The following is a 14,144-nucleotide window of genomic DNA, read 5'->3' as shown; positions in this document are numbered from 1 at the left end:
CTCTGTGTTGGCAGAGTGGTCTCATTCAAATGAAGAGGGCGCTGTGGTTTTTCTGCAGAGCTACTGTATGTCAGGCTGAATGAGTCCTGGAGCTGTCGTACTCCAGCCAGGCCGCGACGGGAATGTGGAAACCATGAGCCACAATTCTCTCCGGTTCGGATTTTCCTGCAACATGATGTCATTGGGCAAAAAGTTGCATTAGTGAGTCACATAGATACAAGGATGCAGGTCGGTGACTTTATTATGTAAGTGCGCTGCTACTTCCTTTGGTTTACTTGAAATAAAATGCTGTCAAACTCTCTCTTGTGTATGAGAACAGGGTTTTCCTCCACCAGATGCAGTGGAACACTGCACAACAGGCCAAGTGTTGAGTCGGTATTAATGGGATCCTGTTAAAAAGTTCCTCCTGAAAACAGCCTCCCCTCCGTTCACTGTATAGAGGTTAAACCGGGACACTGGCCAGCTGCCAGCCGGCCAATTTGGAAGCCCCGAATTCCCATAATGTACATAAATTACCCAGAAAACAACTTTTCAAAGCGGCTTTCTGACTCATTGCCGGGTGCCATGTGGTTTTCATAACTTGGATGGGTTTGAATATTTTTTCCAGGGGTAGCGCAGAGGAGGGAACGCCACTGAAATGCATCTGAAGGTAATGACTACAAGGTGCTTTCCACTCATTTCAAATGTAAAAACTGACTGATTTTAAGTCTAGCCCGAAATCTTTATTTTCTGCACATCCTCTTTGCCGTGAAATGAATAAGTCACAGTTCCTTTATTTAGCAGTATCATTGTTGGGAGGCAAAAATGATCAAAGGATGGCGGTGTTTCCAATTTTGGCTTGTTTATGGCCTTTTCTCCCTTTCCTTCCCAGTGTCGTCCCGTATTAAACACCCCTGCCTCCCTCTGCATACAAGGGGAAGAGGGAGGGAGGAAGCAGAGTGGATCCTGCCTCAGCTTGTATACACGCTCTGACTGCTTTAACCACGCTGATGGGACACAGTCAGACCCAGGGGGTGTGTTTCTGAATCACCGAGGGGCTGGACCCTGCGCTGTGGGTGGAGTTGCGCCCGGTGCATGTGTGTGGACCTGGGGAGGAGCCGAGGAGGGGTTTGACGAGAGGGGGGATAGTCCGGTGGAGAGAGCGGGGCCGGTCAGAAGCGAACCCTGCTGGCTGTGGCTTGATTGGAGGGCTCCTCACTCTGGTGTGGCATTTTTCATCCTACCGCTCGTGTGCTAGCATCCTGCATCGCCTGGCCGCTCCCCGCGACACTGGCCCCAATCCAGGTATTCGCTGTGGACAGGACAGGCAGAGCGCGAAGGGCATGAATGTGTGCTAGAGGCAGATAAGTCCGCTCAGAAGACGAAGGGAAAACAGCTGGAGTTGTGGAGAGGTGAAGGGAAGTGGGTGAGAGAGCAGAAAAACGACTCATCTAAATCAATAGACGTATAGTGTACCAGCATGGCAGCCATGGAAGCACTGGAATCCTCAAGTGCTCATCTGGAGCCTCAGACCTTCACTGAGATCTCAGACGATGAGGTCAACCTCCCGCCCTCAGACGACGAAGACGATGCCCTCGCTCTGGCCAAGAAGGAGCTGTCTCCCGCGGGCGCCGAGGGCGACGCCGCCGAGGAGAACAACGAGGCGGAGAAGCTGGACCCGCAGGCCAACGGCGTCCTGGTGCTCTCCATGCTCGACAAGATCATCGGGGCCGTGGACCAGATCCAGCAGACCCAGAGCGGGCTGGAGGCCCGGCAGCAGGAGATGGAGCGCTCGGTGGCCGGCATCCAGGGGGAGCTGACCAAGCTGGCCAAGAGCCACAGCACCACGTCCAACAGTGTCAGCAAGATGATGGAGAAGGTGCGCAAGGTGAGCATCAACGTCAAGACGGTGAGGGCCACCCTGGAGAAGCAAGGGGGCCAGATCAAGAAGCTGGAGAGCAACGAGGCCGAGCTGCTCAAGAGACGCAACTTCAAAGTCATGATCTACCAGGTGGGTGGGTGTGTGTGTGTGTGTGTGTGTGTGTGTGTGTGTGTGTGTGTGTGTGTGAGAGACCGTGGGTGAGGATGGGTGCGTACGTGACTCATGTGGATTTGGTCATCCCCCTGGTTTTGGGGGATGGGTGTGGCCCATAGGTGACCCAAACGAACGTTAAGGCCGCGAAAGTTGTGCCACTGTCATGATCTCGGCAGCGTTTTGGTGTCAGGGAAAAGTGTGTGTGTGTGAGAGGTGTTGGTGGATTTGCTGAGGTGTGGAGGATTCCAGGGAGTGGCTGAAGGCTGTGCTGAGGCTCCGACGAACCGAACCAGGCCCCCTGACCTGCTGCTTTAACTCTAAGTCAGTCAGTTAAGGTCAAGCTGTGAATGCAGCTGTTTCATGTCCATCATTTTAAACATCATTAATCATCATTTTATGCCCTAAAATCCTCCAAAAACCAAAAGACTAGTAAAAACACAACTTCCATTTGCCATATTCCATTTGTTAATGCCTTTGTGTTATTACATAACAAAATCTAAACCCAACTGACTAGATCTCGTTATTACATAGTAATATATTATCCTTCTTCATTCTTCTGGGGGTGTTGGGCTAAATACCTGTGAGCGCTGCCCCACCCTAACCCTCTGGAGGTCCCACCACCAGCGGCTTGCAGATATTTTCCTTCCATAGCACACTATGTGCAGGAGTGGAGAATACAAGCCTTCACATGTGAGCCAAGCTCGCTGGCTGCCCAACTCCAATCCATTCGGAAAGTCATTTCACTCTTTCCTTATTTTTTTTTTTTTTAAACAAAGATGGAAAATACCACAAGCAAGCTCAAGAAGTAACAGAGAGGAGAGCAGAGAGGGGGATGAGGGGACGGAGTGAGAGCGAGTAAGGTTTTTTTTTTTTTCCTCTTTGAGGCAAGTTGAGGAGAACCCTGTTTCTTTTTTTAGCCTGTGAGGCTGCAGTGTGATGTGTAATAGCTTGCAGCTTTTTGCACCGTGGTGCAAGAACATTCACAGTTTCCACCCTTAACCCAGACGTCGACGTGGGCCGGGCCGGCTTCGCTCGGTTCCCCCCGGTCTCTGGGTCGCGAGCCGGTGGCTCTCCCCCATTACTCTGCGTCTAATGATATGCAGACGACTGAACACCGTGCGCGTTTCCAGCTCCACGGAGCTCAAACGAAGCGCTCGGGACCCGCGGCGTAAGAAACTCCCCCTTGAAATGCCTATCGCTGGCTCCCTCGCTAACTCAAAACACTGGCTTTGTTTACGGCCGCCAGCTATGACATAATGTCAGATTCATCTTCATTAAAAAAAAAAAAAAAAAAAAAACGGCAAAACCACAGTGTGTTGTTCTGTTTTCAATCTTGTGTGCTGCTCCGTTGCCCTGCGAGGGCAGAGCCCTTCAGAATCAGAAGCAAACAGGGAAGCGCTCCAGCAGCTCCCCAGTGAACTCAGCACTGTTTATTTGGATACGAAGGACAATTTGTCAGCGCTTAAATACTTGGCCTTTGCCGCTACTTATCAGTACTGACAGCTTATTCATCACAGCTCGGCTCGGAAAAAAATAAAAGCCATTCAGCGACTCGGGAGGTACAGTTGCATGTAAGTAGCTGGACCCCAAAGGGGATGCAAACTAAACCCTGCAGGCTGATATTTTCAGGTACTGTATGAATGTATTCGTTCTGTCACAAATCATTCAATCAATCACAGGAACATTTCAGCATCATTAGTTACAAGCCCGTGGAGGATTGCGCTCCACCCAACGATCTCGAGGGGGGGTCTCCGTGGCTCCGCAGTTTCATCAGGCTTCATAAATCTAACAGCTGTCGCCCCGGTGACGGATTGAGGAGGCTTCAGCTACAGATGCTCATTTTGACGTATTCTCTGCCGACTACTGTGCATTCACGCCCAGCTGTGCTCAGGGCCAGAGTTCCAGTGGCCGGAGGAGATTCCCCGACCCCCTCCAGGAGGATGGGCCGGTCGGAGCGAGGTCGCTCCACTTTGTACAGGGAGTGGATGGGTGTGTTGTGATGAGACGAGCCGGAGCCATATTTAGACAGCTGATTCATAGCACAGGCATCCCTGGTTCTGCTAACCTCCTCCTCCTCCTCCTCCTCCTCCCCGTGCGGAACCAGTCACAGCCTCGTTCCTGCCTCCCCACAGCTCCACATTAAGCCCTGCTCACTCCTCCGTCCACACCCAACCCTCTCGCTGCCACTCCTTCACTTTCCTCCCTCACTCCAGTATTTTGTCCTTTTTGCGAAGCTGACCTCGCGATTTGTCAGGTCACCTCGACTGAAAGAATGTCGGTCGTGTTCAGATGTTCACGCGTGCACTAGTGCAGACCTGTCGCCGTGCTGCAGCTCAAGCTCCTTCTCCAAATGTTGCAATGTCGTGTCGCTCCACAGATAATTTAAAACAGCAGCCGTTAAGGCACAGTCAGTTCATTGCAACACAGCCAGCCACGGCCTTGGTCTCTGTCTGCTTTGAATAATGCTGAAACAAATACTGGATGTGGAGACTGCATCTACTAAATGGAAAAAACACAATCAGGACTTTGGAATTTGTGTTTTGCCCCATCACCACCACCCAGAGCACCTGCTGCCTCCATCGACCCTCTGGTGCATTTCAAACAGCAGCACATAGTCAAATGTTATTGATCAGCTTCATCCATAGAATTTACAAGCGAGGTCGTGTGAAGGCTTTAAAGCCACGTTTCTCCACACAGGCTCCGCGATGCTGCGCTCGTAACTGTACCAAGGGTGAACCCCTTCTTCTGTCAGGTCCAGCTACGCCCATATAAGGGCATGCGAGCGAGAAACCCTCCCCGCTCCGTTTACAGGCCGATTGTGTCCAACATTGTTTCAGCTGCGAGAGGAGCTCCTTGGACTATTCTTGGCGGCGGCGCAGCACGCGCAGGTAGCGTGCGGGTCGGGCCGGTCGGGAAAAGACATTAACGAGGACTCGCTGATGAAACGGACGCGATGAGAAAGAGGCAACGGGGGCCAGAGAAAGAGAAGGGAGAGACGTCTAAAAATAGCAGCATCACATACTTGTCAGATTATGGGAAGGAAAGGGCCTTGGGGGGATTGTGTCCCTGTTGCCAGCAATGCAAAAAAAAACACAGCTTCAGGCAATTCTAATAAAAAAGCATCTCAGCCGTGCTAAGGTGCATGATCTCCTGTATTAGTTACTCTCACTTCAGCTTTCAAACTTTTTTAAAACAAAGACCAGTCCCTATTTCTTATTTCCAATCACAAGTATTTTCACCAATCAGATGTTAATGACTCATAGTCAGAGTTTGTGGTCACTAATAATATTAGATTGTCTACTCATATGATGCACTGTATCATATGATTCCAGCTCTCACTCCTCTCATGGTCAGTTGGACTATTATGCCTGAACAGAGGTGCATTTGTAATAAAGCAACAAGTCTTCAATGTCTGTGACAAATGTCAAATGTTAAGTCTTTGCAAGTGTCCTTTTTAATTCTTTGAAGGTTCGTTTTAGACGATCGCGTGATCCAGGATCAGCTATGGACCCATTACCCATTGCGACGAGCTCTGTCTTTTAAGGTCTTTTAACTGTTTAGTGGAAAACATCCTGTTTTCATCCTGCGCAACGCATCAGGGTTTGAACGGGACTCGCAGGTCCTGTAAGGAGCATAAAGGGACACACCTACAGTAGTGTATGATGCTCATTATCCCGAAACAGTTGTAAAAGCTCGAAAGGCTTCACTAAAGTCGAGAAATATAAAAAAGACAGGACTTGGGACGAGTCTCTGCTGACCTGCCTCCCACCTGACCCCCCACGGACTCTACTGTATATGAGTGCACTCAGTGGAGCGGGACAGGAGCAAACAGCCGAGGAAGAGGCCACTTCTTCTGCAGCTCTATAAATCTCTACATAAACACCGACCTCCATTGTTATTGGAAAGAGTAACACGCGGTGGCCATGGGAACGGCCGCCGCCATCCCTCACTGTCCAGAGCCCTGTAGAGAGTCAGAGAGGCGTGGGATCACTTTATGAAGAGTCCAACATTTGGGAACGTTTAGAAAAGTCCACGCAGAACCTTTAATGACGGGCTCCGGTTCTGTTCCACCGCATGCGTGCGTTTCATTGTGCTCCTGCATGAAAGTACACGATCAGAATCACCGCGACCCCGAAGTATGTCGTAAAACGCAAGCCGTGTCTTGCAGCGGAGGCAGCGCTGCCTCGCGCACGCGCGTCCGCAGCCCTGGAGACGCTTCAAGACGTCCTGGACGGCGCCGCATTCTTGGGCGCTCCAGGACAAAAAGCCCTCGTGTTTTAGTGGAAACTGTTGCAGGCTGAACTGAAGCCAACGTCGCCCCCACAAAGCAACTCTGTTTATGTAAAAGCACAACGCGAGTATTAACAGCGAGGCGCGATGGGGTGAGATCAGAGTCGGCCTCGCGGAGGAATGCGGCGGCGTCGGCAGGTTAACGTCACCTGAGGCTGCGGTTCCGCTGCAGCCCTGAAACGTCAGCACCAGCCGGGCCGAGCCCAAGCTGAACCCCGTCACAATGCAATGCGCCCCGCGGGGGTAGAAACTGCAGGAGTCCCCCCCCCCCTTCCTTAATGACATCAGTCAAGGTTATACTGAATCAGAAACGCGCCAGTGATCCAGCACGGAAATATTTGTTCCGTTGCCATGGAGACGTGAACACAGGTTTGCATCGTTTCTTATTTAGAGTTAGCAAATGAAAGGGCCTCGATGAACAAAAAAGGGGTCGACGAATAGAGAAGGAAGAGAATGAAATTAAGTGGGAGAGTGTGTATAAAGTATAAAATAATAAAAGGATGAAATATAGCGGAGGCTGATACAACAGGCTTGATGACTCATTGCTCCTTCCCCCCTCTGGGGACCTGCGGCATGCCATCACTTTATATAGCAATCTCTCTCTCTCTCTCTCTTTTTGGTCCCATGTCCCTGATTAAAGGGGACGAATGGAAAACAGAAGCACAGTGGAGACTTCTCCCCCAAGAGTTTCATGCAGTGTGTGACCATCATCCTCTTTCCCATGGCGCTCACATGAGACGCGTACTCTAACCACACACGTTCGTTAGGAAACTATCTATCAGGGGCCACTTAGGGTGAACATCAGATGCTGAGATGAATTCAAATGAATGAAATGGATGTTTGAGCTTAAATCCAATTTGTGGTTGAGGTTTACTTTCACAGGATCATTTTTAGGAGCTACTAAATAGGCCGAGTGGTGCGTGAACTTAAATAGGGTGGGCTTGTTCATCAGAAGCCCTGCGGAAAGAAAAACATTGTCCTCGTGTTCCTTTGACTGGCCTCATTTCCGTTTTTACATCAGCAGCTCTATCATGAGGATTCCCTGTTTTCCTGAAATTGCTGGAAAATCCCCTTCGCTGCGCGGGTGTGTGTAATGGAATGTAGGCTTGTACAGCTCCCAGAGTACAATATATGTATCACACACACACACACCACACACACACAGCTTTTCCACAGCGGTAGGGGAGATCTTGGTGGTTGAGGTTTAAACAGGAAAGCAGAAACAGAGAGGGGTGTGTTACAGCGGGATTCCTCTCTCTCTCTCTCTCTCTCTCTCTCGCTCGCTCTCTCTCTCTCTCTCTCGCTCTCGCTCTCGCTCTCGCTCTCGCTCTCTGATGGTGGTTGCAGTGTGGGCAGAGAGTGGAAAGCTTCCATCATGTGCTCCATGTCCCGCACACACACACCTCCAGCAGCAGCAGTTCTCTCTGGCTCCACTGTTTTCTAGTGAAACACTGTTTTCCTTTTCGTTACTTAATCTTAAAATGTACTGAGCTGCTGCTTCTGGCTTCGGGCCTTTTGAGGAATGTGTTCACCTAAACCTTTTTATTTATTTATTTCCTAGATGGTTTTAAGAACCAAACGGTCCCACACAGGGCAGGGGCTGTTGCTGTTATTGTTGCCATGGTTACCCCGTGCCGCCTGACAGCCCAGCTCCACCCAGGCAGTCTAGATATGCTGGAATGAAACAGCTGTGAGAGGAAACAACGAGGAACTGCACCAATGCAGGCATTAAACCAAATGTCCGCTCACATATACAATAAACACTGATGTCAGCTCACCAGTGAGAGTTAAAGGCTGCGAAAGCCATCAGACGCCACCATTCACGCTGGCACTGACATGCTGACCACACAGAGAGCAGCCAGCTGATCTCAGCAGCTGACACACAATGACACGGCTTTAGTGAGAACGACACCATACGCTGCAGCATCCGGGCCTCCCACAGTACCACAGATGTGGCTCTAACTGAACAGGTGGATGTCTGGTCCAACCCTTGAAACCACGATGAACTGGCTGTTCAGTGACTGAAGGCTGACTGTAGCACCAGCGCTTGTGTTTGAGGCAGAGCAGACACGTTACCCACTGCAGTTAAAACCACCTTCAGTCAAACTACGCTGTCAAACTGATTTAGCTGCTGCGGGACAGAGTCGGGTTTGTCTTTATTATTGGAGTCTAGTTTACTCCCGGCCACTGAAAGCCATAAAGCCACACACAGAAGTTAAAGTAAGTCGTGGGAGACTCACTGATTAGGATATTATTAATGTTTTTAATGAATCAACCACTGCAGCGCGCACACACACACACACACACACACACACACACACACACACACACACACACACACACACACACACACACACACACACACACACACACACACACACACACAGAGGCTGGTGTGTTTTGCAACTAATTTCCCTCCCAACTGTCATTGTGTAATTTATCCATACACCAGAAATGGAAATCAAGTCCTTGCGCATGTTTTGCAAGAGCCATGGGCAGAACGCAATCATGCCGTCTAGACAATGAAACTCACACGCTCGCACGGGGAACCATTACATACCTCACTTGCCTATTTTCCATGGCTCTAAGTACCTTCCTGCCTTTGGTGCAGCTTCACGGAGAACAATGTCCCATTAAATTAGGAGGGTCAGGAAGTCAACACGCTGAAGCCAAAGCCAGAACGCTCCCTGTACACTCTTTCCATGTCCTACACACACACACACACACACACACACACACACACACACACACACACACACACACACACACACACACACACACACACACACACACACACACACACACACGAACATTATTCTACACTATTGAATCTTTCATGCAAACACATTCGCCCATGACCTCCTTCAGTCTGAGCTGGAGTTTCCAAGTCCAACACCGGGCCTCTGAAAGATAAGGCTTCTGTCCTGGTACACCAGGTACAAGCACTGCAATGCTACCAAGACGGCCGAATGATCACATACAGTAGACTCACATCTCTGGAAAAGTGCACAGAGGCTCACACTGTAGGCTAAACATCGGAAATTACAGGCATTAATATAGTGTAACACTTTATAAGACATCTCATCTGCTATTGGTGAACAACGTTCTTCTATCATCAGCAAAGTAAAATGGGAAAGTCTAATGCTCTCAATGTGAGCTGTTCCACTGTACTCACTGTCCCAGAGGTCAAAACCACTTGTACTAAATCAGACTAAGGCAGGTACAGTATTTTCCAGCAGCCACACCTCCGAGTGCAGCTGCTCATCCAAGGTCAAGTTTACCCAAGATACTGCACGACAATACCTTCGTAAAACCTCCAGCACGCTGAATAACGTCAGAGCAACACTGGCCACACACACACACACACACACACACACACACACACACACACACACACACACACACACACACACACACACACACACACACACACACACACACACACACACACACACACACACACACACACACACACACACACACACACACACACCTCTCCCAGCCAGCACATTGATGCTATCAGCTTCCTGCTGGGCAGATGGTTTTCCTAGGCCCTGAAGCTGCAGCCCACTTGCGCTATTCCTCGAGTCACACAACAGCAGGAAAGTATCTCCCCTTCAAGCCCCCACCGTTCCCCGGTGGTCTTTTGTTCTGGCTCTGCTGTGTTCCTGTTTTGACCATCAAGGCAGTGTAAAAGGAACGAAAATGACAATACACATGCACACAACAAGCAGTTGCCATTGAGGATCCCAGTTAGACGAGGCTCAGATGGGATGGAAAGAGGAAGAGGAAGACCCCCCCCACACACACACCTAAGTAAGAAGAGAAGGCAGGAAAAGAGACTTGCTCATCCACAATGCAAACAGTTCAGAACACACACACACACACACACACACACACACACACACACACACACACACACACACACACACACACACACACACACACACACACACACACACACACACACACACACACACACACACACACACACACAGTATGTCTTTGTGTCATGGCAGCTCGATCCAGGTCTAGAGCTCTTGCCTCTGGCAGCAGGTGATGCAGTGCCTCCGTATCACAGCGTGTGTCAGCTTGTAGAGAAAAACACAATTAGCCCTAAAGACCTCACCTTATCCTACAGCTCTCGCGTCCCCCTGCAGAGCCCGTATTCCTGTGTGTGGGTGTGCGCGTGGATGTTTGCTGTCGACACAATGAATATCTTAATAGCCAGGTATAAACTCGTTCACAGCCTCCTTTCACCGTGTCGTGTCTTTCCCTGACATGACGAGCAACCCTGGAGTCTCACTGTTATCAGTCTGCATCTGTATGGGCTGGCGTCAAATGACTGCTATGTAGCAATCTCTGACTAGAAAGGCTTCACCTGTATGTACCTGTGCACATACGTATAACTCACATATTTCATGTCAGCAAAGGTCAATCCATTCTTCGTCATAAATCAATAATATTAAATTAAAATGCTCGTGAATAAAGCTGCTGAAAAGAGTTTAGCAGGTCTGTCTCTTTCTTCTCTACTTTCATTGATGTAATCTTTATGTTGTCTTCTTTACAGGATGAAACGAAACTTCCCTCGAAACTCAGTATCTCTAAATCTATGAAGGTTTCGGAGTCCGTGTCGGGCAGCAGAGGAGGCAGCCTGCTAGAGCTGAAGGAGGCCGTGGAGGAGGGTGGGGAGGACGGGGAAGGCGAGGCGGCCGACAAACCCCACGTAGACCTCTCGTCCGACGAGGAGGGAGTGGAGGTGGAGGAGGCGGTGGAGGAGTCCCGCGCCGAGCGCATCAAGCGCAGCAGCCTGCAGCGGGTGCAGACCCTGAAGACCGTCTTCTCGAGGGAGAAGATGGACAAAACCCGGGCGAGGACCAAGGAGAACCTGGAGAAGACCAGACAAAAGACCAAGGAGAACCTGGAGAAGACGAAGCAAAAGACCAAGGAGAACCTGGAGAAGACCAGGCAGAGAACCAAAGAGAACATAGAGAAGACCAAGCAGAAGACTAAGGAGAACCTGGAGAAGACTCGTCACAACATAGAGAAGAAGATGGGGAAGCTGGGGACGCGCATGAGCGTCAACCCTGAGCGCAAGCAGAAGATGCAGACGTCCCGTGACAAGATGAAGAAGGCCTTCACGCCCGACCACGTGGTTTATGCCCGGTCCAAGACGGCCGTCTACAAGGTGCCGCCCTTCACCTTCCACGTCAAGAAGGTCCGCGAGGGGGCCGTGGAGGTGGTCCAGGGCACCGAGATGGTGGAGGTGACCCAGGATGCAGAGCCCTTCGGCGTGGTGGACCACGCGCTGGAGGACGGAGCGGAGGAGGTGGAGATGGAGATGATGAACGGAGGAGGAGAGGAAGAGGAGGGGGAGGAGGACGAAGACGAGGACGGTCACAATGTCCTAGAGGACAATGAAGACAGGGATAGAGACAGCGATTAGATCAGGAGCGCGGATCGGAACAAAACCATCGGTAACAAAAATGTTAAAGAACAATTCCAGCTTTTTTTCTATTAGTTATCATAACATTTTACTCACAAAAGTCACTGTTGAGATCTGGGGATTGTTGCAAGTTTGATTGGTTAGTGAGACAAACCAAAATGTTAATAATATTAACCCTAAACCCAGCTATGGTAAGTGTTTCACATCACATCTGAGCCAGTAGGTGATGATTTATCTGGATTCGACCCTGTCTGAGTGCGTGACATCAGCTTTGTATGGTGGAAATATGCTGGTGTTGTGTTTACAGGTTTTGTGTTACCCTTAAGTGTCAAAGTGAGAGGAGGTGGGAGGATGCGGTCGGTTGTCACATCCCCAGAACTCTGCAGTTACCTTAATCAATACAATGTTAGCAATAGAAAAAAAGAGCATTGGAATAAACACAGTTATGTTTACCATCTTTGGTTTTATTGGCTGTGTTTAAATCAAATTTAAGACCTTGGTGATTTTTGTAGGTCAAACACTACACTAACATCTCATGTAGTGAAACGAGAATATTGAACCTTTGAAAGTGGGTTTGTGTTTGCTAAAGAAAGGAAATGGTTTCTAGATAGAGTAAAATATGGACGGACTGATCTCATGTTGCAGATTACCAATGATCAAATCATAGTTATAGACACACGAGTATGTATCAATGCTTCAGTCCTTGTGCTTCAATAGTGTTACACATCAAATCTACATTTATTCTTTTTTATGCCTTTTAAAACCCAATATTTCAGGAGAGATCTGTTGAAGTAGTTTTATATGTGATCACACTTTACACTAAGCTTTTTTTCTTTAATGACAGACAGTGGAATCAAGCTGTATCGTGCACGAACACGCTTATGTAACCTGTTACTGGCACGGCTCGTTTGCAGGCTCTTTGTGTATGCATTTCATAGTAATCACTGAGTTAAGGACCAACGCATTCGGTAGCTGTCACACACCTGATGCTGCTGTCCGTTCAGAGGGCGGAGGGGACGTGTCCTTGCTGCAGCCTGACACTGACCTCTAGTGTCAGTTGGCTCATTATAGTTTTCTCTGCTGACGATTAAAGCTTCTACCTGAATTTAGACATTCCCATGTACATTTCCTTTGCTGTCCACGTGTAACTGTGTATGAGGAAAATGTAGAATATGTTTTGTATCTTCACCTCCGTGCCTTTCAAGAATGAGATCGTTATTAAAGTTCTGCTCTGACTGCAATTCTTTTAGCATCATCAAAATAAATTTCCATCCATGCACATGCGTTTTTCTGAACTAACCTGGAACCCGTTGTGCGTCTTTTGTACAGCTTTTCTTAACAGGTGATGCGCCTGTGAACTAGGAGTTTATACAGTAACATACTGTACGTTTATACAGTTGTGACAAAGGCTTTGAAAGTTTTCCACATTGCCACAGGTTTATACTGTCAAAGTTTAGTTTCTAGGACAAATGTGTGTCCATTTGTTGTATATAATGTGAATCACTGCCAATGCAGCCCACAGTGCATTCAGATTTTATTTACAAGAAAGCCTTTTCTGCCTGCGCTTCTTATGCATTTATAGTTTCTAGACCTGACTAATTTTCTGTCTGCCTATGTTTTAAACGCTACAAATACTACTGTCACACTTACATGTAAGAAAGGATCAAATGTGTTTGGTGGCTTAAGACGTAAGTCGTTTAAAGTAGATTAACAAAGACATGTGTGCCAAAACCTGTAACAACATGCAGCTGTACTGAGGCCTATGTTGGTGGAACGCAAAATGTAGTGTCCTTGATTTTGTTTTGTTCTCATCTGACTCCAATATAATGTTTAATGCTTTAACCACTAATGATTGAATAAACAAAATAATTTGGTCCACAGTTTCTGTGTTTTATTGAACGTCAACAGCAGTTGAATGATAATAACAATATTCAGCATTGCTTTTCAAACAGTGCATTATTATTTCATTACACTATTACTATTATTGCGCTACTTTTACGCTAGTGATTCGGCGCAAGACAGCTGGAAAGAGCAATAATTGTTATATGATTTGTGCGTAGGAAAGTCAAAACTTCTAAAATTAAAACAAAAAAGTATTTATTAATACATACTCTACAGAACTCAGTTATTTTGATCTACAATTATGACATTTTGAAACAGAAGCGTGTGATACGGAGCTGGGCGCGGGCTGGAGGCGCGGTTCTAAGCGGAAATGGGAGAGTTGAAGGACTGCAGCAAGTTGGCTGCAATAAACGCGAATATTACCGGAAATGAATCATTTTGCATGCTTAAACTAAAGAGGTGACATTAAAGCTACAGGTTCACAGTAAACAAACGCCGACAGAGATTATTTATAGTATTTATTATATACAGAATGAAGTATGACGAAAATCA

The 14,144-nt window shown here is 48.2% G+C and overlaps 1 protein-coding gene across 1 annotated transcript; it reads left to right on the top strand.

The window, feature by feature from the left end:
* Nucleotides 1-1,112: 1,112 nt before the first annotated feature.
* cavin1b (caveolae associated protein 1b) lies at nucleotides 1,113-13,624 on the top strand. The gene is made up of 2 exons (XM_029134614.3): nucleotides 1,113-1,990; nucleotides 10,875-13,624. The coding sequence occupies exons 1-2, from the start codon at nucleotides 1,460-1,462 to the stop codon at nucleotides 11,748-11,750; spliced, it is 1,407 nt and encodes a 468-aa protein (XP_028990447.1). The 5' UTR covers nucleotides 1,113-1,459; the 3' UTR covers nucleotides 11,751-13,624.
* Nucleotides 13,625-14,144: the final 520 nt, after the last annotated feature.

The sequence above is a fragment of the Betta splendens genome, chromosome 19 (genome assembly GCF_900634795.4).
Source record: "Betta splendens chromosome 19, fBetSpl5.4, whole genome shotgun sequence".
Taxonomy (NCBI): Eukaryota; Metazoa; Chordata; class Actinopteri; order Anabantiformes; family Osphronemidae; genus Betta; species Betta splendens.
Note: the sequence above shows the minus strand (reverse complement) of the source record. Positions and strands in the feature narration are given on the sequence as shown.

What these genes read in the sequence shown, in the direction of transcription:
- cavin1b (XM_029134614.3), top strand. Translation starts at nt 1,460, where the DNA reads ATGGCAGCCATGGAAGCACTGGAATCCTCAAGTGCTCATCTGGAGCCT. An exon ending in TCAAAGTCATGATCTACCAG is followed by an intron (nt 1,991 to 10,874) that starts GTGGGTGGGTGT and finishes TCTTCTTTACAG; the next exon opens with GATGAAACGAAACTTCCCTC.